The 24703-nt window shown below is 40.6% G+C and overlaps 1 protein-coding gene across 1 annotated transcript in view; it reads left to right on the plus strand.

Moving 5' to 3' along the window:
- Positions 1-12935: 12935 nt before the first annotated feature.
- Positions 12936-24703, plus strand: part of T265_00354 (hypothetical protein) — a gene marked incomplete at both ends in the record, with an annotated part of 27644 nt that continues 15876 nt past the window's right edge. Inside the window, 2 exons of the mRNA XM_009164099.1 lie at positions 12936-13420; positions 22079-22257. Coding sequence (XP_009162363.1) covers positions 12968-13192 — 225 coding nt within the window. The remainder of the gene's footprint in view (positions 13421-22078; positions 22258-24703) is intronic.

Consider the following 24703-nt stretch of genomic DNA (forward strand, 5'->3'; position numbering starts at 1 on the left):
ATTCAGCATTTGCCGGAGCACATACGTGTAATCCATACGCAGTTCCCCTTCCATTTCACGACGTAGTTTGTAGTGATTCTGCCTTTACTGTGGTCAGGTCTTTGTGCGGGGTAGTCACAAGCTTTAGCCAGTTTTCCCTTCGTATCACAACCATCATTCTAATGCGTCTGAGTTTGCTTGGCATTTCCGATGGAGCGTGAAGTTCATATCCCAGGACAACCTAAGCCGTAATCCGGTCAACTCATACATCAGGTTTTTAAAACTAGGACTGAAGAACTTTGTTTGAATTCCAACAGCCAAACATTGTCAAGCAATTAGTAAGTGAGTCCATTCCTGAATGACGAGAAAGACCTCAACATATAGTCAGTTGCCATCACACATGTAGTACCGATTATCACAGCATGTGAGAAACATATGAGACAAAATTTTCTCTATTGGCATTGCGGCTTCTTCAAACGATGCGTCAGATGCACATGCTGTGGAGCTTGGGCGACCGGATTTTTGTTCCGACAAAATACCCCTATCCAAATAAGAACGCCGATTGCTTATCAGTTAAGGTGGTTGTTTCCATGAAGGTGAAATAAAGCAAAGTTTAAAAAAGTTATAAAAAACATGAAGTTAGGGTAGGATTTTTTTTACACAAAGCAATTTCGATTACAGTTCAACCAATACTTCAGTGGGGGTATGCGGAGTTTCATCAGAAATCGTATATTCGCATCGTTTAAGTCCTACTGTCACGTAGACGATTTAACTTAAAAGGCTCTGATTAGTCACTGTGCCAGATAAAATCACGTGAATTCACACGATTGGCGAACGGGTTGCAATCGGCATCGGTATAAAAATTAGCTTAGATATATTAGAGAGTAGTGTGGGATAGTATAAGACGAGACGGATGCAAAGCAGACTATTTTTGATTCAGTTAGTAAACGAGGAAACATTTGACCTAGGTGTACTCATTGGAGAAAATGAGACTCTAGTGGCTCATCACCAAGTGACCACCTTAACCATTTCTCCTAAAAGGAACCTGAGATATCCTTGGTGAGTGTAGTCCTTACAACCGACGTATCCGCAGGTACACTTAAATCCACGCAGGTGTTCTGTTTGATGGTGACGCCCCACTTAGCTTTCACTGAGGTAGTTAGCATTTATGCCGGACTATCAACACCGGACTAGATACTGCCGAACAATTGTTTGCCAAAATGTATTTCAATCAAATAAGATGCTCGGCTTGATGTTTCGGTAGGCACTGCACAACAGAAGTAACCAGCAATGTGACTTTGACTCTTACCCAGTGGACCCTCCTTTATGCAAACAAAAACGAATGCCCGGAGTTAGAACATGTGAACTTTGCTTAGCACGTAATTTTACCCAAAGTATTAAATGACCGAATTCACTCGAATTCGATTATTGTGTACATGGTATCATAACCTGGAACAGAAATAGACGAATCTGTTGGTGAGCAGTTCTTTGATGCTCGCCATGTTGTTCAACTAGAAACAAACTATGCACGTCAAACTTGAGCGAAAATGACGTTTTGTTTTCGTGTATATCGTTCTCAGATACTTCGTGGTTGACGGTGGCAACACAAGCAAAAACATAATATATGCACGTCAACTTGAGCGAAAATGACGTTTTTTTTCGTGTATATCGTTCTCAGATACTTCGTGGTTGACGGTGGCAACACAAGCAAAAACATAATAAAGTGACTCAATACTTTTTGTATGTCTGTATGTTCAACTCACCTGTGTTCATCACTGAAACATAAAAACAGTCAGTCGCAAGTTAAGCTAGTGTCAAATGGCTCCCTAAACTCACTTAGGATGGTTTCCAGCCAAATATGCCGGTGCGGTTCCCGAGTTATCAAAGTGCAGATCAGGCCAATCATTAGGTCACTAGAAACTCTTGAATAACCGACGATAATTTTGGTCTTCTTGAGCTTCATACTCAGGTCAATAACGTCACGAACTATAAATTCAGCCGAGATTTACCTGATTCCCCTAAGAACTCTAGCTTAATTTGAAAATATCTACTCTGTTCCGTTTGCGAATAACGTAATGTTCATGTAAAACAATTAGGTTGACCAAAACTCATTTCTGAGGAATCCGGAGGAGGGTGAAACCGGCCGTGACTGTCAAACAGTTTTTGGTATTCTTATGAGAATAGTGTGGTGTCAAATAAATGTTTTTGTGCTCTGTTTAAATAAATGTTCGCCTTCCTCATGCTTTTAAACTCAAATATCTAATGTGAGAAATAGTCTTATACGAACAATATTAAGGTAGAAAGGATTCAAAATAGAAGCTCGGTTGGTGGTTTTAGCCTTGTTTCTTAAACATCGGAACCGTTCATTGATCCTGCTACCACTTGCCAGCGAAAGTTTCCTCTCAATGCCATATTTTGCTGAGCCACGTTGCAGCGGGTAATGGTCGTGTTTTCTCGACCGCATCTTGCCTTCGCAATAAAATCTATCAATTTCGTAAACAATTCATTCACGGAACAGCCACTATTTGGTCTTGAGGTGCCATCAATGTGTCAACAAGTAATTTTACCCCAAGCAGTTTAGGTGACACGTGTTTGTGCGCATATTTAAGTTTGTATTTAAGTTTGCCATCCAAAAAGGCTAGTTAGAGATAATATATGTCACATGATTCAGAAGGAATCCAATCTAAAAATGATAGTTGTGTCAACTATGCCCACCAAAGTGATATCACCACTTTCTGAGGGGCAGCGCCTTTACATCACGTCATGCCACGTGAATATCTTTAGAAACTGCTGAAGTTCTCTCAAGACTTGCGGGAACTTTTATCCTACGGGGATTTCAATCAAAATATAGAATAATTTGATTGGTATTTCTAGAAGGGTCCCATTTCAAAGCTGTTTACTGTGACATATTTCGTGCAATTATAAATTTTGGGATCCATGAAGTTATACTTGATAAGAAACATCGCTTTTCGTTTATTACAAACCATGTTCTTTTGTTGTAATATTAATTAAGAACCATTTTTATTCCAATGCCTAATCATAAAATGGCGAACTCTTCGTTTTTAGAATATTGTGCTCTGTCCTTTACATACCTAACTTTCTAGTGTTGAAAAATATTTTAGTGCGTAGTAGTCCACTGTCAATCTGTGCACTGAAATCAACTCTATCTTTCGAAATATGTGGCAAAAAGTACACAAGATACCTCAGTAGATAAACCGCACAAGGATCTGAAGAATAAAACAGTAGAAATGAGGAAACTAAGTCTTGACGGTTAGGATGACTAAACCAGAAAACTGTGGCACCGACAATCTGAACACAGACCATTTTATTTAAGGAGTATCAAACAACAGAGATTCAGTGTTACTGGGATAAAAAGGCGTAAGGCAATCAGTTAGGTGCGAGAGGAGGAAATCACAACGTAACCTATTTTGCGGATGAGCCAATCAGAATAATAGAAGGAGAAGTGGTGGCTGTAATTGGAGACACTGGTTATTGAAAACAAACACCCATACATCTCCCTAAAATTCATGAACTTACTTAGGGAACAAGCCTACTAACGTGTGTGAACGATACGTGGACGAGCGCGGATTTTTTTTATTCCTAAACCTAACTTAAATATAGGGTAACAACATTGGGAAAACTTGGGAGTTAATCCGGTGGATTTACCGTCAAATCCTTAATTCTGTATTTACAAGTGGAGACATTCAAAGCACTAATGGATGCGTCAAAAATTGATGGCCATATAGTCAAGTCAAGTCGATAAAACGTGAACGATTTACAGACTGATATATGTGACATACATGACGCAAGTTTAGTTCGAGACCAGGAGTGATAAACACCTGTAATTTAACAAGACATGTTACGTACAGTGTTATAAATCTAACTCCGCTAAGTAAGTTGTACGTTGTACGCACTTAGAGCACTTGGTCGGAAATTACATCATCCATTACCATTTAAGAGAAGATGTAAAGCCTTCCGCCTAAATGGCAGGATGAATTGATTTGATCTGCATGTAGATTCTACTTGCTGCGAGCTCCGCTACAATAATTAATGCTCTAAAGTAACCAGTTTTGGCCGGTCTCATCCAGTTCTTACCTTACTACTAACAAAAAGAGTCAGTGCTAGTCCCCGATCAGCCTTGGACAACAAAGGTTAAATGAATTCCTTAACTAAATGAGATCTTGTGGACCGTTTCTCAGAGTTAACACCTTTTCGGCACCCAGCCGTAATGCCATCCGGAGGGCGTACGATAGCTGAGATAATGGAAGGTAGTTTAGTCGAGAGAGGAACAGTTTAGGTGCCCGAGCTGAGTTTGATATACGAGCCTTCAGATAATTAAAGTCGCACATCGACCACTGGACTAACTCTATGGGCAAATAGAGTGTGGCTTCGTTATCCAATACGGTCTTTATCACTGCGAATCAACCATATAGTACAGATCCCGCCAGAAGTTACTGTAAAGGACTTTCCACTGTCGGTTATTTATGAATAAGTGTAGAATATCTTTCTTGCATTGCAAGTCATTCTTTTGGGAGCAGCAAACAGTGGCTTCTACACAAAGTCTTTTTTGTAGGCCATCTTTTGCATCGATTTTGGCCTCAAAAACTCAAATCCGCTTCAAGGTTCTGAGAATGAAATTTCTTACTCCGGTTTTTGGATGCAATGTTATGGTATTTTTGTGACGAACTGATAATTAGCCTTATTCCCGGTCCTAAAGGCCGGATAATTAGACCATAACAGATCTGTTCACCGAAATCGTTCGAAATTTTATTAGCCTTGTTGCAGATGCACAATGACAAAAAGAAGAGCAAAGCTAACAAATAAGGGACAAATAAGGGACAGTTTTGTGACTAAGTGGGTTGTATCGAACATCAAACATCTCACGTGTGTCATCTTTATGTACTTTGCTAGTTGTACTGCTTACGTAAATCCGAAAAAAAACAATTCTACCTAGTCAAACTTGATGGTAAAACACATAACTAATACGTAACTGCGCAAAGGCCTTGTTTTGTCACATATGGATGATAAATTGCAGCGACACGTTTTGGCATACGGTACGTCAGAAGAGTAAAAGACATCACTCATGCCTAAGGTAGTTTCTTGTAATCGTTTTTTCGTGGAGTGGAATGTACATTGGTACAGCGGGTTACACTTAGAAAGTGTTCTAAAGAACCAAGATACCTATTCTAGTATGTCCAAATTTCGTAGACTGACAACTGTTTGCTATGAGGTTCATCTACATTTCTGCCAGAAAAGGAAACACGCAATTTACCCTCAGGAATCTGACCGTGGTCATAGCAGAAATTCTTGTTACTATTCAGAGTACTAAAACTTTTTGAAAGAAACATGGAGACGGCCTATTTTGATCAGATATTTTCCTATTTGGGAAAATCAATACTGTAAACAAATTTTGACACGGGTAGCCACCACTCAGGATTTTCAGGCTATTTTTCAAAAACTTAAGAACCAGTATAAAATATAGGGATTGGAGAGCCCCGAACTGAACCTTACTGTGATTTCACTAAATTAAACGATGTTATCAGCTATTTTCACTACTCATCTTACAGCTAAATCCAAACAGATGGGTGAAAATTGTTGCGTGCATGCACTTTTGAAAGTCAAACTGCTGAAATTTGAACTTCCGTAGTGCAGTGACCCAATACAAAATAGCGTATAATACAAAATCTTGACGTACATTCAAGTTGAGAAACAAAAATTGTAGAAACAAGCAAACCGCTTTACCCTTCTATAATACAGAAGTAAAGTGGACGTCCGTAAGAACAAATATGTTGGACGATGTGTCTTTTTACCAGTTTCAACTGGAAATTTCAACCAGGCAAAATTGATGGCGCGTTCACTTTAATTTTGCATGCTGTAGAACGGAAAGAAGATAGCTACGCCAAACACATCGAATCATTTGCAACAGTTCGGCGCCAAATCCGAAGTTTTTATTTTGCACTTTGGGTGAATAAAATCAGTACAAAGTTTCCGTTTATTGTACCAAATACTCAGGCAGTTTTGCTACTCTTTTTCAACATGAAATATTGTGAACAAGATGACAAGCAACAGATATTGCTACATCTGTGCGCGATTCGAAGTCAACTTAAAACGTTTTTAACTGTTTAAAACCAATCGTACACTGTTTCAACAGTGACCAACGTCAGATCTGAGTTTCGTACACTTCGTGTTTAGCAAATTTCACGTGAAAGTCGGTAAAATTTTTGGGTGGCCACTCGGACACTCAATCAGAGCAAAGCTAGTCTATAATGACCGCTCCCACGACCAATCAGGCTTGTTCCACCTTGAACTTGATGTTGCAACAAGGAAAATTTCACTAAGCTGAGCATCTTTTGTCAAGACATTCGTCATACCACCTTTATAAACTTCCACAGCTGCAGAAACCTTAGAACTCATTACTTAATAGACATAACACCAACTAACTAACACGTATTATGCAGATAGTGGCGCTTCAAGGAATTCTTACTCTAGTGGGCTGACTCACATGGGCCATGCACGTCAATATGTCTACTGGCCATATTGCACTCCGATCGATGACGAAAAGTGACACGTGGCTAGTCACGTTAAATACATAGGGTGAGTCCTAAATCTTTAAGGCATCCAGCAGACTGATTTCAAACAAGTGGAGAGCTTGAAACCACTGAAGGGCGTGGCGTTTCAGAAAACGCAGGTGAAAAAATTACTAAATTTATCTTGGCAGGCGTTTTAATTTTTACGCAACACCTCTGTTGGTGGATTGCCAGAGTCGTCAGTTCTACGCCATTACAGAAGGTTATTTCCACAGTGAATCATTCAACAGTTCTTGCTGGTCAATACAAATAAGTGAATTCAGTGACTAATGTTCAAAAAAATTACCTAAACGGTTTTGGGGCTTCTTACTTCGCGTTTAGAATAATTCAGCTGGTGATTCTTTTTGTGTTTTGACAGAAATGTCATTGATAATGTCTGTATTATATTTTTAAGCGTTAAAAGAAGTTGAATTAGACTTTAGCTTGAAATATCCACAGTCGATTATTTTTTCACTGGTAATAGCACAGAATGTTGACTAGGCTAACTTAAAATTGCGTTCCACGTGTTCAAAAACTTACCCCTTGGATATCCTTTGTATTAAGATGCTTTCTTTCTTCTTTCCCACCAATGTTTGCGGCCTCAGTTCTCCAATTAGTTCCAAATCTCTCGCATGTCCAAGCTGAGTCTTCTTCCAGGGCTAGATACTTATCTGCGATTCTCGATTCATTCATCTTCTGTGCTCTTTAGGTACCGTAAGATAAAATTTTCTGCATCTTACGGACATTATCACCATCGTTACATCTGATTTTGTAAACACTGCTTCTTGTTTTGTTTACTAAAATGTATTACTTCAAGGGCATTAGCGCGAAGAAAGTTGTTTCTTTTATAAAATTACCTGAAAAATGCTTCTAGTGACTTCAGAGGTCCTCTAGTTATACGGAATTACGGGTATTGCAATCCACTTCCTACTAGAATTAACTTCAGGCACCCTTCTATACTAACGCGCAATCAGATGAATTTGGTTTGCCATTTGGCTGAATTTGTTTGTACATGGAGCCCTGATTTTATCAAACAGTGGTGAAACACTACCAGCTTATGCTGGTTTGAGATGATCCCAAAAGTATTGCGCGTGGCAAACAATTTTGACATTCTAATTTGGAGTGGTTTTAATTTGTCACAGGTTATCTTTGTGAAGGTCGATTGATGGGGTACCTTGATCTGCACCCACCCAAACATGGTACAGTGATAGAGTATTTCTGATGGATGGAAAAATCTCCAAATACTGGGTCACTTCATTGGAATACGAAAAATAGATCAGTCCTAATACTTCGATCCGAAGGGTGTAGTAAGTTAATCTGGTCATAATACAACAAAGTTGGTCACTATATCCTCAAGTATGTCATGCACTGTATCTCGAAAATCTCATGGTTTCAGAGTACTTTGATGCAGCGGTTCACACGCTTTGGATCCGGGCTTACTCAAATTCTCTCCACGAAATTATTTCCGTAATTTTGACTGTTTTGAAAGGTGAAGACCTACATAATTTAAAGTGCAGTGCAGTCAAACATACTTCTACAGATGCCCTAGGATAATCTTGTCTCTAAATCAAGTCTGTATCAGCATTACGTGAGCTGTATTGGTACTGAATGATAATGCTTCATAGTTATTACTGATACTCTAAAACAACGGACTTTGTGCTTGATACTTATAAGTGCGTATCAACTAATAACGTAGCCATAAATGGAGGTCTAGTGGGTCACTTAGAAGTGATTAAATAGGTTCACACACCTCAAGAGGCTGTTTGGGCTCTTTGTTCGAAAAGATAGTGCATTCTTGCAAATTAGGTAAGGAATTGTTTGATTAGAAATGAACGAACCGCATAAATGGTCTGTTTAGCTTATGGATCAACAATGTGTAGCCGACATTCACTGTCGTCAGGAAAGGTCGTCAGATGCAAACAGTTTACTTGGAGGGTCGCAATACTTATTGGTAGTTTTTTAAAAGCCAGAGTTACTGCCTGTGTTAAAGCGGCCTTTTTACTTCATCGGCTTAACAACCATGACCTGTGATTACTCGTCTGAAGTTAGCCTGGCCTTCTTTTTAGCGTCCTTGACTGTAGCCGGTAGTAAATCCCTGATTTTCTCTAAAACGTCTGGTAGTTCTAAATCAGGCGTTCGTTTCTTAAGCTTCACAGCAAGCAAAAATTTTCAGTTGATTGACAGATTTCCATGAATTAGTGAGAAAATCTTTTCTGTTAGTCTGATAATAAATGGTTTCTGCTTTGGATGCTTTGCTTATCCTCTTGAAGAGACAAATTTACAATTTTCATGGGCATCACTCCTGTCTAAGCACACTTTTGTTGACCCTGGCCCACACTAATGTATAAATAAGGCTAGAAACAGGGAGAAAATGTGATGAACCACTCGAATTAGAGTGCGCAAGAAGAGTAGACAAACTCCACTGGTTCCCCTAGTTGCATAATTCTGAGCAAAAACGTCTGTTTTAAAGTGTGTGTCTCTAAATCAAGAATTTATGAGATCAGTACCTACAGTATCTACCCACACATGGGTTTAATCAATACCGAATACCTCACAGTTAATTATTAGGCTGTAAGAATTAACTGAGTGATATGCAGGATAATCCAGCAAGGGATGTAGGCGCTTACAACCTAATCTTATAACAAATTTGAGAAATGCCACTTGTTTTAGGCAGCATCCCTGGAGCAATATCATGAAAATGCTGTTTTCTCTGATGGATACTAGGAACATATGAAGGATGGAGTTCGATGAACACGAGAAAGCGGCCTTTATTGTACAGTAAACCTGGACATTATTTCATGGAGATATGTGGAACAGGTCACAGGTTTAGCCTTAATTTCTAGAAATGGCACGGTGAAGAGGTGATGATTGTTATCTTTGCACAAGGGATATATTGTGACTGGACTAAAACCGCTCACTGATGAGAATTAATTCAGTAAGATGTTGGAACATTATTCGAAATTTTAAGGTTCAACAATGTTTTTATTTTTTATTTTAGTGCATCAACTTACTTTGGTCTGTATGTATGCGCCAGATAACCGATAAGGGATACTTTGCCCTAAAACGCTGGAATGAAGCGGACGAAAGCATTCTACACGAAAGATAAACTGTTACCTTTGGCGTTGAACAAAATTCCGGAATATGATCATCCTGTAAAAGCAACTGTTACCTTGGCGTTGAACAAAATTCCGGAATATGATCATCCTGTAAAAGCAAATTGCAATACAGTCGTAAAAAGTCCGTCAGACAAAGTGAAGTTTCTGCCTCAATAAGTTTATTCTTCAAAATTTCGGTATTTGTTTCTCAAGAGTGTTGTTTAGGACAAGTAAGTTCCTTGTTGATTCTTTTCCTCCGTACTCATTATTTGGCTTGTGGTATTAAGCGTACATGTGAAAACGTCCCTTCTATGTCTGCAGATAAAAACATTTCACTTCGTTTTGGACTCCATAAAATTGCCTTCTCTGCAAATATAGATATTTCTACAAGTGTACCTACCTACGGTTTTCACAGTAAGAAATTGATTGTCTTATATCAGTGAAAGCTGACGACATCGTCAAAATACTAGTTGTTGAACTCAGTTCGGTGTTACATCTGGGCGGATTATATTTACATAAGTGAGTAGGCAACACTCCGGAAGTCTTGAATATCATCTTAAACAGCGAGCAAGCATCCCAGTCAGTTGACCTCAACATTCTGGATTCAAGTTTGCACACAACACTGGGTCTGTTTTGGTCTATCAAAACGATCGATTTGCCAGGACGCCCACTGGCCAAACGAACCAAACTTTCTTTCATCGCCTCACTCTACGGCCCCTCAAATTAGTGGCTCAGCTTCCACTTCAACCCAAATGATCGGTACAACAGCTGTGTGGGGAGAAATGCATTTGGGACGGATGCACTGACGCAGTCATGGAAGCATTATTGGAATGTTGGTAGCGCGGCATACAGAGTTGAGACGTTGGAAGTACCTCGATACATACCTCGATGCCCTGAACTGCATATCTTCCATTATGCCTCAGAGGTTGGCTACGGATACTTTGTTTATAAAGGTTACACGTGCTATAATTTGCTGATTGGCAAATCCCGTTAAAGCCTGCTATCACACTGCGACTCTAATTGAAAGCTGCTATCTTGTCCGTAACGCTAAAGCAGCGCGTCCTGAGGGAACTGAATTTGAAAATAGATCACACTTATTTGTGAACCAGTTCTATGATTGTGCTGTATTATGTCTATAAGAGAAAGCCCAAAAATAAAACTTTCGTCTACAGTAGGCTAGGTTTCATTTATGAGAATACCGAAGTATCCCAGTAGAGGTATGTGCCAATGCAAGACATTTCAGGAGATCACGCAACGAGTCGCTGGTAGCTGCATGGACGTTCTAGAGATTTAGTTAACCCAGCTTTTTTGCAAAGCCCAGAGAAAAGGTCATCTAAATTGAATGGTAACTACCTAGCCGCTGATATACCGGGCCTCAAAGTCAAGGGATCCAACGTTATGAACACTACTCTTTTGGAAGAATCAGCATTTGACAAATCGCTCTTCTGCCATTCCTCAAGGACAAGGTCGAGACAATCAATGGTATGGATGATTCTATTCAAATTGTATACCCGCGTAGAGTCGAACAAGGAAAAGAAGCTTGTACTCCCACTTAATGCTCTGCGAATTGATAAACTGAGAGCAACAGTACGTACGATGGCAAGCCTTCCAGCAGGTATATATATATTTCCCTCACCAGAAAATCACGTCCCGATGAGACTCAGAATTTACGTGAACTCCATCCACTACTTTATGAATGACTGATACACGTCGGAGGAAGGCCGTAAAATAGTGGTTTGTCCCAATCCCACAGACATCCCATCATACTTCCTTTTCGACACCCAGTGGCCATCGCTTGATTGTTCACTACCACGAGTCGCATGCTCTAGTTGTTATACGTCAGAAATTTTTGGATGTCAGAGGGGCAGCCTCAGTTAAAAGACTTGTGCCTAGTTTTTTGTCATGTGAGGCAAAGTCGGTAAAGACAGCCTGTAGTGTTAAACCTATTTACGTTTTTGCAGAAACCTTTGTGGATTATTTCGGTTCCATTTTTGGACGCGACGGATGACACTCGAGCCGTGCATTTTTCCTGTTTGAAGACTCGTACACTTCACATCGAGGCAGCTCACTCCTTATTGACTGACCCCTCTCTTATGGCATCTTCCAGTTCTGGATTCTCGAATTGGAGACTTCCGCGAAAATTCAAGTCGCGGACAGTGGGAGAGAGTGGAGGCCAAGAATGGATGTGATAGCCATCTTCGAGGAGTGCTAGTAAATGCTGCCTTGGTTAAGGTAAGGCGTGATATGCGTCACGTCTGCTTGCTGGAAAGAGTAGCAGATAAGTAGTTACTCACCACCCGGGGCGTATGTTGCGGTTGCGAGAGACGTCTGTGACTAGAGCAGTCATATCATTCACTTTCATCTCATTTCTGAATGCGGTGGACTGAATTTGTTGATCAGAGAAAGCCATGCTGGCTTTGAGGGCGATGGTGACTTTTTTTCTGTTCTCATTGTGTGCAACGTCATTCCCCGTTTTGTAGTTTCTTGTTTGTGCATATATCGCCGATCTTGTTTTTGTCAAAATGCGAACCACTCTTTGACCTTTCCATCCAACGTCTTGTCTAAACCAGCACGTGGGTTCCGCTGTCTTGTGACCACCTCGTCTTGAAAGGATGGAAACCTTGGGATCCCGTTTGGAATTGGAAGTTCCTAAACCGATGTATAAAAAACGGCGTCATCTTACGAATTACGGTTTGTACGATTTTATTACTTTATTATTGTATTCAGTGTACCGCATTTGTTGATAAATATCCATTTGAACTATTTGACTTCTGGAGTTTTGCACGTGGCTCAAGGTGGGCCAGCTGATTTCTGGAAACAATCAATACTTCCAGCGCACGCACTCATAGCCAGTTCCTTCAAATGTTGCCATAGGAAGATATCCGATTCAAACATATCTTCACAATATACGGTGTAGATTTGCCACTTTTCAAAATGTTCGGTTCCGTAATTTTTTTTAAAACATCGTTAACATTTGCGCGCCTGGTGCTTTTGTCGATAAAATCTGACAAACGGAGTCCCTTGATGGGTTCAGCATCAAGTCCATTTGAATATGAATTCTTTGATTCACATCAGTGGCATTTCTTGTTTCTAGAATGCAATGGTGTTGGTGTGTGCGTAAACTGAGCTGTTTCAGTTTGGAAGCCTGGTGATCTTGGCTGATACAGTACAGGTCATGTGATTTCTGTAGGGTGCATTATTTGCTATTTGAAATTGAAGGGTAGAGTATGTTGCCTGAATCATTTGAGTGGCATGAAAATGACGCATTCAGTGCTGCCATAGAGTGCGTGTTGAACCCACATATATTCTGTTACAGTAGTAGTCCAGATGCATTTGGTGAATCTTACTATGTCAGATCGGCAAGTGGGTAGTAATTCATTCTTCCGACGTACGGAACACGTGAGACAGTGGGCGTCTTTCTCATTCCTGTTTCTATCTAGACCCCGGAAAGGACGCCTTCGCGGAGCACATCATCTCGACCAAGCATATCAATATCATCAAGTTCTTGTCAAAGCGCTCCTATTGAACTGTTGGAAACAAGGAGTTTTGTAAGACACCCGATTCGGATACCACAATCTTTTCTCAGGCTACGCAAACTCAAAACACTCGAGATAATCGTTGTCAGACAGATTTACCGGTTTCTCGGCCTCTGGTGATCCACCGAACCCATGTGAGTCATCAGGCTCTGAATTTTGCATGCTGATGTCTGCCTTTAGTCTGTACAAGTGAATCTGGAGCCCGTGATCGACCCAGAAGAGGACGCCCGTCTGCAACTTTTATGTAAGTATGATGTTATATGCCTTTAGGTCTCTGATTTATTTCAGTAAGCAGTTTATATTGACTGATCATCTCATTAGGTTAACAGACCGGTCCAGTCTATGCGCTTGCTTAATCCGGGTTGAAGTTTATTTCTGAAATATGCTTTAGGGGGTCAGCTAATAGTAAACACTTTATTTGTGTACCAGATTTAGGTCACATCCGCAATATTACAAAATTCAGCGATAAAGCATTCTTAGGCACCCAGTGTGAAGAAGTTATGAATAGAATAAACTATCTTGATGTCTAGATCCCCAGCTTATAACAGTGGAGGTCTGTGGATGTTCAAGCACAAGTTTAAGCCCTATGTTTTATTTTTTACTGACGTTTCTTGTAGCGCTTTTTATCCCCATTCTGCATCACAAACCTACCTATTTATACCGTCAGCAAAGTCAAAAGCCTCTACACAAAATTCAGTATACTTTTCGAAACACCTGATGCTAGAAATTATGTTATGAGATTGGGATTAAAATTGTCATGTAATCAATCTGGCTTTGTACATGGTAATCCACCCGTTCGAATAGCTTCCTCTATTGAATTCTTTGATACTACGGCCGTTGTAGCTATGGGTGACAGCCACATGCATTGTGCTATTCGTTCATGCACCGTGAGATCAAGTCTCAGACATAATCCATTTCGTAAAATCAAGAGGAGTACTGTGTTCCTTTGAGGGTAATTAATACGTGAATAGAAATGGTGGATTACGCTTGGGGAACATCAAGGCAACACAGTTAATAAGCACCTATATGAATGAAACTGCCTTCCAGTTATTGCACTAGTGGGTGGTGGTTAGCTATGAAACGAAAAGAAAGGAGATATATATCTAGAAGTAATTTTTTGTGTAACAATTACACTCTATGTACTAGACTCTAAGTCACAACCATCGCCAATTACTACCATGGTAAAAATCCGAGCTTTTCCACGAAGGTCCTTGGCTGTATGCTCCTTGGAAAATGCGAGCTTTCAGATACCCTTCAACCTAGCGATTGCTTTGGTAATCCATACTTTTTCACTAATGATCCGCGTTATACGTAAACGAATGTTATCAAAGAAAAGCGGCAACGCAACAGCAGCTAAATAACCGAATACTTTAAAGCCATAAATGGTTTGAGCCTAACCAGATATGGTGCCACTTCAAGGTAACTGAGGCCGACATAAGCTCAGTATGGTAAGTGCGGTGTGCAGACACATGTGTCATTCGACTGCCGCACACCTGCCTAGATTCGATCAACAGAACTAACTACATCACAACGTACAGCTATTACCCATCAATTCTTTCCTTACATAAACTATGTCAGAGAAGCTTTTTGGAAGCCATATTTAGGTTAGAATGCACACCCAACTAATAGCGCCAACAGAAATTAATCAATAGAGTATGACTACACAGTTTAGTATGTGTTGGTAAGAAATGGGGACAGAATTACCCCAGACAACTCATCTGTGCTGCAGTGGTGGATACGGTAATGGACTGCAAGACCGACTACACTAATGTGTGTCATATAGACCATTTAGTTGTTGTTATGCTCTATACGGCAAGATCTCTTTGAAGGATTTGCCTGCATCCCAACAATGAGGCAAACCGCATCTCGTAGCTTTTCAATCCTGCGCAAGTAGACGTTCGCCTAATGTTACAGCTATGAGGCTTTCCAATCTATGATAAAAAGGTTACAGTGAGTAATAAGGCAGGTGAAGATGCGGTCCAAGCCTATCTGAGGGACCTCAAAAAGAATAAAATCTCTACTGAGCTGTCCGAGGTTTTCACTGACCTTAAGGGTAGTAGTAGTATTTCAAACACAGCGGAAGGCTGTCAAAATAGGCGAGTTTTGACTGCTCGCTTGTATAACCGCATGTGAGTTTCCTCGAGATTTGTTTAGCGACTATGTGTTTAAAGTTCCTATGTGGTGCGCCTCGCAGCTCACTCCGCTCGTTGGTCTTGTCTTGTTGTAGACCTTCAGTGTCCAAAATTTCATCTGACCAAAAAGTCCAGAGAAATTTAGACAAGCACTACCCGTGAAATCTGCCAAGCATTCTAATACACCATTGGCAAAACTGTCATATGGTCTTTAACACATTAAGCAACTCAGTACACTGTGCATTGCAGGTTAAGCATGTACTGTGTTTGTTTTAAGCTATTGTATTCAAGCAACCAAAATCAATACCTGTATTTAGAGTTTAAGAACATGTTTCGGTGTCGATTTTCTGGTCCGTAGACAATTTTTTGCGATCTAGCAGACGTCAGTTCATGCTCTCTGTTCACTTGGGCACATACCCAACCGCATCAAACAGCAAAACTGTACATCCATCACCATTCTGATAAGTTAACAAGCTGGCTGTTTTCCGTGAACCGTTCTAATATTGTTAAGCCTAAGGGAACGAAGTTTTTTGTCAGTATTGGCCTTTAATCAGTTAGCAGTTGATCCATTAGCCGAGCTTGGCAGATGACTTGCCAACGTTTCGTCGTTACGCGGGGAGACGTCGTCAGTTCGCCGTTAGATGGGTCTCTTCGCATGGTGACGAAACGTTTGCAATTGAACCGCCAAGCTCGGCAAACAGATCAACTTCCAGCCAACTCCTCACTCAAGTATTCCATATTTGGACAAATAGCCTTTCAGTCAGTATATCCTGCAGTTTTATTGCGTAATTTATTCTCGACCATCACAACATTGCCGATCTATGCAAATATGTACGCAATCCACTTCTCAAAATGCTCTTACCCTCAAGGCCGTTTATAGTAGCAATCTTTCTGGAAACGCTATACAATAAGGGAGGGCTAACGATTTTTAGCCCTAAAGCCACAACCAATCTTCAAGTTGCTTGGCTTGGCATGAGCACACGAAACAATTAGATATGGTTCTGCCGAATTATGTGGAGAAAAGGTGATAATAATGACTGTGTTATAAACGGAACTATAGCTGTTTTGCATCAATACTTCAGTGACCCCCTGGATAGTGTTCATTTCAGGAAGAATTCTGCCGAATGAGCAAGTAAATAGGTCGACTGCATTTGTCTTAAACAATCGCTTTTCCCGGTATCATTTTCAATTCTGGCTCAGCTTCCCTTTCCGATTGTACTGGGTGAAATTCGTCCCACACACTTCCAGTGCACCTGGGGAAAAACCAGGGAACAACTTTCGAAACTAGTCAATTCATTCACGCTCAAATTCGTAAGAATTAGACAGCATTTCCTCAATGTTATTCTCTCACTACGAGAATGTCGTTGCACATGTTGTATGTCCAATTTTTCAATATTGTATATGTCCCCAAGGTGTGTCCAATATATTTACCTCGGCTTAACAAGAAAGCAAGATCGACAGACATTTTCACAATACTATACAAGTAGAACCATCTTCCATTATATTGTCCTTACACCAGAAGGTGCATCTTCTATAGACATGCCTAGTGGGCTAGATGAGTGCTGAATACATTAGATGCACATTTGATGCGATACCTGAATGCAAGTGTTATGGTCCGACATTTTTCAACTCAGCTTACAAATGGATTACGAAAGCCCCAACATAAGCAAAAAACCCCAATTTCTGAAAGAACACTGCTTGTTAGGTTGCTGAATCATCTTTGACGGTCCATCATCCGTTTCGCGATTCCTTGAGTCCTTCAGGTGGGCGTATTTCTCGAGTTTTCGTCAATCTCGTGTTTTGTTTAGACCCAGACTGTACGAACTTTACAATATTCTCTCAATTGCACTTGATGGAAAAAGAGGTCACTGTATACATCACCTTCATCATATTAAAGAATATAACAGGCAAGAGACTCAGCTGGGATTTAGTTGAGTCTCCTGTTTGCATAAACTGTTGTGCGTTTTGTAAACCCCCTGTAGATGCTTGCTCACATCCGTTTTAACCTGCGTGGTTAAGCTCTAAAATTACACTGAATCATCCACGCATTCCCGTTTGCATCGTTTCAACCAAGGTAATGCTTTTGATACACTGCGGTTGGTCACTTCTCCACATAACCAGGTGTCTTAAATTCCCTCGAGTAGCATTGCAAGCACTCACTACCGTCAACCAAACTACGTGACTCCCTATTCCAGCACAGGTTTCTCTCAGCAAATAAGACTTCTAGTTTTAAAATAGACGCAAGGTGCGTCAAACAGTCGCCTCGTAATCCTCACAAAATGTAAACCGTTCAGCTGCGGTTTCTGTTATAACCTTGGGATTTTCTCCGTTTGGGAAACTTGCACCCAGTCTTTTCTGGAATATTTAAACCAATCCTTCACTTAAACTTTGGCTGACTCGTCTTACACAGCAAGCTACTTTCCTGTTTCTTGCAACAAACACACTGTGAAAGGCAGGTCTTTTCGGTACTTCGGAATAGCCCTACTCACTCAGGTTTCAGTGATCTCACGCTGGCTGCATGAAAACCAGTTGTCTATCCCTTCATTACCATAATCTTATTAGCTTCCCTGAGCTTTTAGGACATCTCTTTTGAGCTTTTTGAGACATGACCCACCAGACGGTCGCCGGAAGCTAGATAAGGGGCAACCTTGGTCGCGGTATAAGGGTCCCAACTACGGGTGGGAAAAATGACGAACGACCTCAACCTCTAAGTAAACTTGGATGAACGTATAACATCGTCGTCATCGTCATTTCTTTAGACAACGTCACTGTCTCACCGCAACACAATTTGGGAGTGTTGGTAAACTCTATTGGCTGTGGTAATTTGCCGTCAATGCGTGGATCAGAATCCTTCCGAAAAACCTCAACGGTGACCATGGAGGTATCGAATTGCTACAGATTAACTTGCTTTCAATGGCTCACTACATGAGAAACCAAGCCCCGTGATTGTCTCACTGCAAGCTGGAACCTACATAGCAAACACTTTAGTACCACAGGTAAGAGGCCAGGACACTTTCGGAGGCACCCCTGTTGATTATATAAAAAGTTTCGGGGCATGGCTCTTGTTCTAGAATTCTCCAAGCTATACTCCGCAGCGAAATCACATATGTATTACTTATGTTTTGCTAGTAGCGAGATAATTTCGAAGCTCCTATTCGTGCGACTTGTCAGTCAATCTGCAGAGTACGATTTTAATGGAAACAGGTATCATGTTATCAACAGCATCATAGCCCCAGCAACCAAACAAAAAAGCATCATATTCGAAATCCTGTGCTGTGAACTGAACCCTATGGCCCAGATTTTTGCCCGAAGTTGGCGGTCAATTTTATACCTTCTTCTTGAAGAAGCAAACCACGGTGCCTCAATGTCCTTGACGAAAAGTGATATGATTTGGATGCAAAAAACAAACAGGGCTTGATGAAATGCTCGTGCCCTTGGGTTATAAAGCACAGAAGGTAGGTAACTAGCTTATTGTCATGACTCTCATGATTCTGTTTAGCCAAAGGACACATGTAGGACCAAGTGCTCCGCACTCAAAGCGAATTCCATGGTAAGTTTCATCCGATAACGGTATCCTCCGAAGGGCCACTGTTCAAAATCTCCGATTTCTGGGCACAGTATGTCACGGTCCAAGTTATACAACAAGTTGGCTTATCCCAAACTGGAGACAGTCACGTTAAATTAAACAGAATATTTCCAAGCAGTCAGTTCTACAGCTAAACAACGAGTTATAGCGAATCTTTTGAGTGTCACCTCATTGCAATGTCAGCTGCATCCAGTGAAACATTGATGAAATGGTCGCAGATGTGAAAGTTGAAATTTCGGCACAAACGAGTGATAGAAAACTCTCTTTATGATCAGACGAGTTACGTTTATAAGATAACTCTACTCGACTGTTGGCGTATGTACTTTATTTCAAGGGTAAATTCAGCTTAAGAGAAAATATACGCTCTATCAGCACTCAAGGTCTCACATCCGTGGAATGACATCTTACTAAAATTATTGTTTGTATGCCGATTGAGACTCTTCTGGTGATTGATAGGTGCCAGAAATTCGGCTTTAACGTGCAGAGTGAAATTCATTGGGTTTTGCGTGTCTTACAAAAATTTTCCGCAGTGTAAACACCTATCTGAATTATCACTGAAATGGAAAATTAACTCAGACATAATTTTTCGACTTCATGAAGAGAATGATAAGCTGCATTTTGTTAGTTTACTTTAAATTAAAATTATCCAACTATCCACAGACAGTCTGAGCTCAGAAGCTCTGCAAAGCTTGTGGATTTCAGAATTGTTCATATTCATACTGAGATGTTGCAAGTCAGTTATCAATCTCCCTCTACAAAATATGGTCGCACCCAAAGATGATGGACGAAAAGATGAAAGGAAGTAGGTTCGCTCTCTCCTCTCACTCCGGCTTTAATGTCCGCATGTAGCTTTGAGTCCCAGCAGTCATTTGGACAATCTATTTGGCCATTTCAATTCGATCGCTGAAGCTGGGTTTCTTCACCTGTATATCTTCTGGGTGCCCGCGTTCTACGCTTGTCGTTTCTTCTTTTTCGAATGTGCGTGCCCGTGTAGAGGCGCAACTTTACAACATTTTGTGTGCTATATTACACCTGAAAGCTGCGTATATTAAGTTGGAAACAATCGCAATCTTGAGTGATCAGGTGAGCGTTTAGGTTGCCACCAGGGTTTCGATAACACACATGGAAGTGTAGTGGTCATGCCTGACTGAGTACAACAGAGGACCCAACCATTGGCTTACGATTCGCTGGGACAATTGAGGTTCTGGCACGTGTAACGAAATGAGAGGGATGGTGATAGATATTTGCATTTATCACCTCCACCAAAAGCCTTACGTAGCGAGTCCGAGAATTCAAAAACGCACCAGTGACTTTTACCAACAAAAGTGATCGGCTTCGATACCACACCATAAGATAGTAATCCTATCGATTCAGTGATCTCACTGGGCAACTCATGATAAGTCCAACACAGTTTAGTACAGCCTTCAACTCCATAGTAAAGGGCTAAAACACAGTTAGCTGCTAAGGCAGCGATTATCCAACTCAATTTAGCAGAAGTTGGCTCCATCATGGTGGCCAGCCTTTTGATACGGCAAAAAATCGGTTGGATAGCAACAGTCCTTGGGACCTTACTCATTTCAAGTTCAAGACTGGTATTTTGCAGAAACACATCAGGCTCAATGCTCTAATAATTATTATACACCGTGCAACAGGGATGGAAGCATTTTTTGTATCCTCTCCTTCTTTGCTCTTTGGTTTTAGTGAGTTGTCATGCCCACAATACTCAAGCCAGTCTGAAGGAGCTTATGTTTATTTACTCTATGCTTTAAGAGGTAAAAACCTCTTGTTAGGAGGCGGTCTTGTCCTTTTTCGTTGGGAAAGGGTGTAAATGTGATACAAGTTGAAATTTGGAGTAACGGAATGAGTGAGTTCAATTGGCACATGCCCAAAGCAGTTGATAAACAATAAGCTCCATACCCTCTAGGTGTTGAACTGGTGTTCCCTATTCTGTACAATAACGGGTCGATGTTGCGAAATCGATTGTGTGAACAAGCGTTTCCAACAGAACTGTCAGATTTAGTGAACAGCTCAGTCGTCACTGAGAGAGCTTGAGCTGCTGACTGATGAATTATACTTAGCCAGAAATTCCCACTTGAAAGTTACACAACTAGTAGAAGTGCTTGACATTAGTGCACTTAGAAAAATCACGGGACTATGTGTCATAAATGGTTAGAATGCATCAGTGGATTTCCTGATGAAGTGTCTTTTTCGGCCAAGTGAACATGCCATAGACAAATGAGCTCACTGTCAGTTTAAGTGTTTACCAAGTTCTTGTTGAATAGTATGGGCAAATACGTGGTGGAAAACTTGTCAAAAACTTGTAAAGAATTGCATCAGGATTGGAACCTCATTTTTCGAGTCCAGAGAACCTCGGATTACAAATACCGTTGGTCGTTCACCACAAGTTTTGTAGATCAGAATATTCGCATGAGTCTTGCAGTAATTGAGGGAGGATAGGCCATTTATTTCCGATTGGTTTCTCTCTTACGACTTATGGTAGTAACAGCACGAATGGTTATTACGTTGGTTAGGTAACGGTTGTACTCAAACGGACAAGCACTGCGCCCTTTTCCAAGCATGCCAACGCTCAAAGCTATTTTTAACTCCCAGTCGCCAGTATTATGTCAGCTAGATATTGTTGATCCATTGAAATCACCTAAATTAGTAATCGATAAAATGGAGTGGAGCCATACCAAGGCATTTCGCCCAACAAAAAATGATTGGCTGTCTATACTAGATAGAAGACGTAGATAGTTTTCAAAAGTTGGCAATTTTATGGTAACTGTTGAGGTCATTCAAAGCAAACCAGTTCAGATACGTAGATCAATTACCGGCTGACTAGATAAAGACTTGCGTCCAGTAAGAGAAAACGCAACTACCGCCTGATAAGTTAGAGCCGATTAAGAACATTCCATGGTTCTGAGTGAGATAAGCTGTATGCGGTGCGAAGCAGTAGGCCGTCCCCTATTTTATCCCAAATACTGCCAACATATTAGTTCATTCAGCTCCACAAAATGGGCGTAACAATTTCTCCACCTTGGTGGCTTCAGTGACAGTCTCACTCCCTGTTGTATAGGTTTTCGCGTTTTTGTCTCCCATAGATCCTACGGGCTAATTTTTTAAGGAAGGAACCTTCTTTGTTTCTGACCACTATGTTAAAGTCATTGGTACGCTTTGGTTTCAGATCAACTACAGCAGGAACTGATGGAGTACTTACCGCTGAAGATGCTTACACAGGAAGAGGCCAGCAAATATCACGAATGCATAATCTGTTTGGATGAATATCGTGCTGCCGATGTGACAATGACTTTGCCGTGCTTTCATCTACTTCACGAGCGGTGTGCAAGAAACTGGTTTCAGGCAGTGAGTTTTTTCTTCTGTGTGTGATAAAAACAAAACGAATTAGTTTGGTTAGCACATGTAATGACTGATTAGTATCGACACGTAACGCAAGCTCGTGGATTTCCACAAGTCAATCAACCGCTACAGTGTTTGATAAGCTACAAACCTCCTTAAACCAGTATCTTTCGTAATGTAGGTAAAACTTTGTTTACTTCATGTTTGTTTGTCTGCTTGTTTTACAAAATACTTATCGAAAACGCACTGTTCCGACGAGCACCCTTTTTGCGTTCAGCACTGTGTACATTAGGTGAGAACAAGGTCTAAATTTTCTGCGGGAATGATGTGGAAACAGAGTGTACGAGTTAGATAACGTTGATCAGAGACTAAGAAAAATCTACAGTCTATGAGTTTTCTCAAACCAGTGATGGACTGGTTGGATGAACATATCCAAGTTTTTATCTAAAGGCTTAGTAATACACATGTCCAGTTTTGTGTTCAACCCAGAAGTAAGATTGACGGGCTTCTGAGATTACGCCAACCTGATAAATCCCAGACAGGGCAAAACCGATAGTAGATTGCTGACAAGTTTCCATAAATCCTATACTAAAAATATATTATCAAGAGGCTACCTTCCGTTTTTAAATAATAAAACTAACCAGCCTCCCACTACAAATGAGGAAGTGAACACAGAACAGAGTCAAATACAATCGGACTTCAGTGACGTAGCCGTCCGCGGAATATTGATAGGTTACCAATTGACATGGATACTCAACTTGGACGCCGTAAGTAGCGCCATTTTTGTGTTACTCAGGAAGAATTGCGAAAAACACTACGAAGGTCTTGTTGAATCAAATTTGAACGATTTTGTGGTATTCTCCAGAGGATTAACAAAGGAAAGTCGCTAACCCTCACGTGACGATCAATACTAACACGTGCGTTAACTTTCATCTTAAATCCATGAGGAAGCACAACCCATACATGTTGGTTAAATGAGCCGGTTTCATGTCTATTCTACACGTGATCCCCTATTTATCTTAGCTTCATTTTGGACTAAAAAACAAGTGTGCGTTCCCAGCTCTATGGAATGAGTCCCTGCTGTATGCGTCAGCAGAACCCGAAGAACCTCGAAGCGTGATCACCAGATCGTAAACCCTACTCAGTCTGTTGATTTGACAGCTATGTTACCATTATAAAATATCGTGAAAGGTTCTGTATTGTTGTTCATCATCATCCATCTTTCGACAATGGATAGAATTGTTCGATCGATAGAACTGTTTTATGTGAAGAAACATTGTTTATTATCCCACAATTTCAGTTACATACTACCAGTTTACTGCATTCAGGCGGTTAACGACAATCAACATCAACATGTTTTATTTGACCATACCTTTAGTTTTTTAACGAAAACAAGCGCATTTTGAAGCCAACTTCCTAAAACACTGCCTGCGGTTTGTGGCATTTTGGTGTTGAGAAATGTAATCAATCTATCAGAAGATAACCATGGGGTAAAACTCGAAGCTAATGTTCTCACCTTATCTGACAAATTTATTACGACGAATTAGGCAGTTAGCGCTTAAGTCGGCTAGCTTTGGGAGAATTGAGGGAGCAGAACAAAAACGACATAGAAAATGTCAAGGTGATTCAAGCATGCAACGCATGATTTGTTTATCGCTAGTGTTTGTCACGTCATGCTGTTTTGGTCACAATTGGTCTTCATCGACAGACAGTTCGAATTCGGAAATCTAGGAGGTCTAACTAAGCTGCCTCAGCCCAAAATAAATGCAAACCAAGTGATATAGTCCTGCGGGGAACTGGATCATCAGATTGAATCAGGATGAATGCGAAAAAGAAAACACCGTTCATGAAAATTCCAGACAGGTTGAAACACTTGCTTCTTCGTACAGGAGACCAGGTTGATAAGGCTGGCAGCGTCTTCTAAATGCTCAATTTATTTAGTGCAGCTGTCTATGATCATGAATCAACTAGCTTATATTTTAACCACTTCTACGTTCACCCGTAAGGTCGTGATGATAAATTCACTAGATTTGTGCACTTTAACAGACTCTCAAAGGGCACTATCTCATCGTCTGGGTAAGGTAAGACCAAGGTTAGTAATGAGATTACTTGTATGATCAACAAACGACCACGGCTTGACTCGATTTAAAGTAATGCTGACCTAACATCGCGTTGCTAAAGTACAAAGCTTAGTGCGAAATCAAGAGAATAGATTATATTGTCCACACAGCATTCTCCAAAGCTGCAAAAACTCTAGAGAAAATTCAAAGGTTCTATAAATGACGGCACAGTCACGAAATGAGATCAAGTGCACAAGGTTCCCACAAGTTAGACAGAGGTATCCCGCAGGACGATAATAAGATTCAGCGATCGTGTGACAACATAAAGTTTATGGAATTACGGGATCGAACAATTCAACCTCTGATAAATATCATCATCATCATCATCATCA

The sequence above is a fragment of the Opisthorchis viverrini genome (assembly GCF_000715545.1).
Source record: "Opisthorchis viverrini unplaced genomic scaffold opera_v5_3, whole genome shotgun sequence".
Classification (NCBI taxonomy): Eukaryota; Metazoa; Platyhelminthes; class Trematoda; order Opisthorchiida; family Opisthorchiidae; genus Opisthorchis; species Opisthorchis viverrini.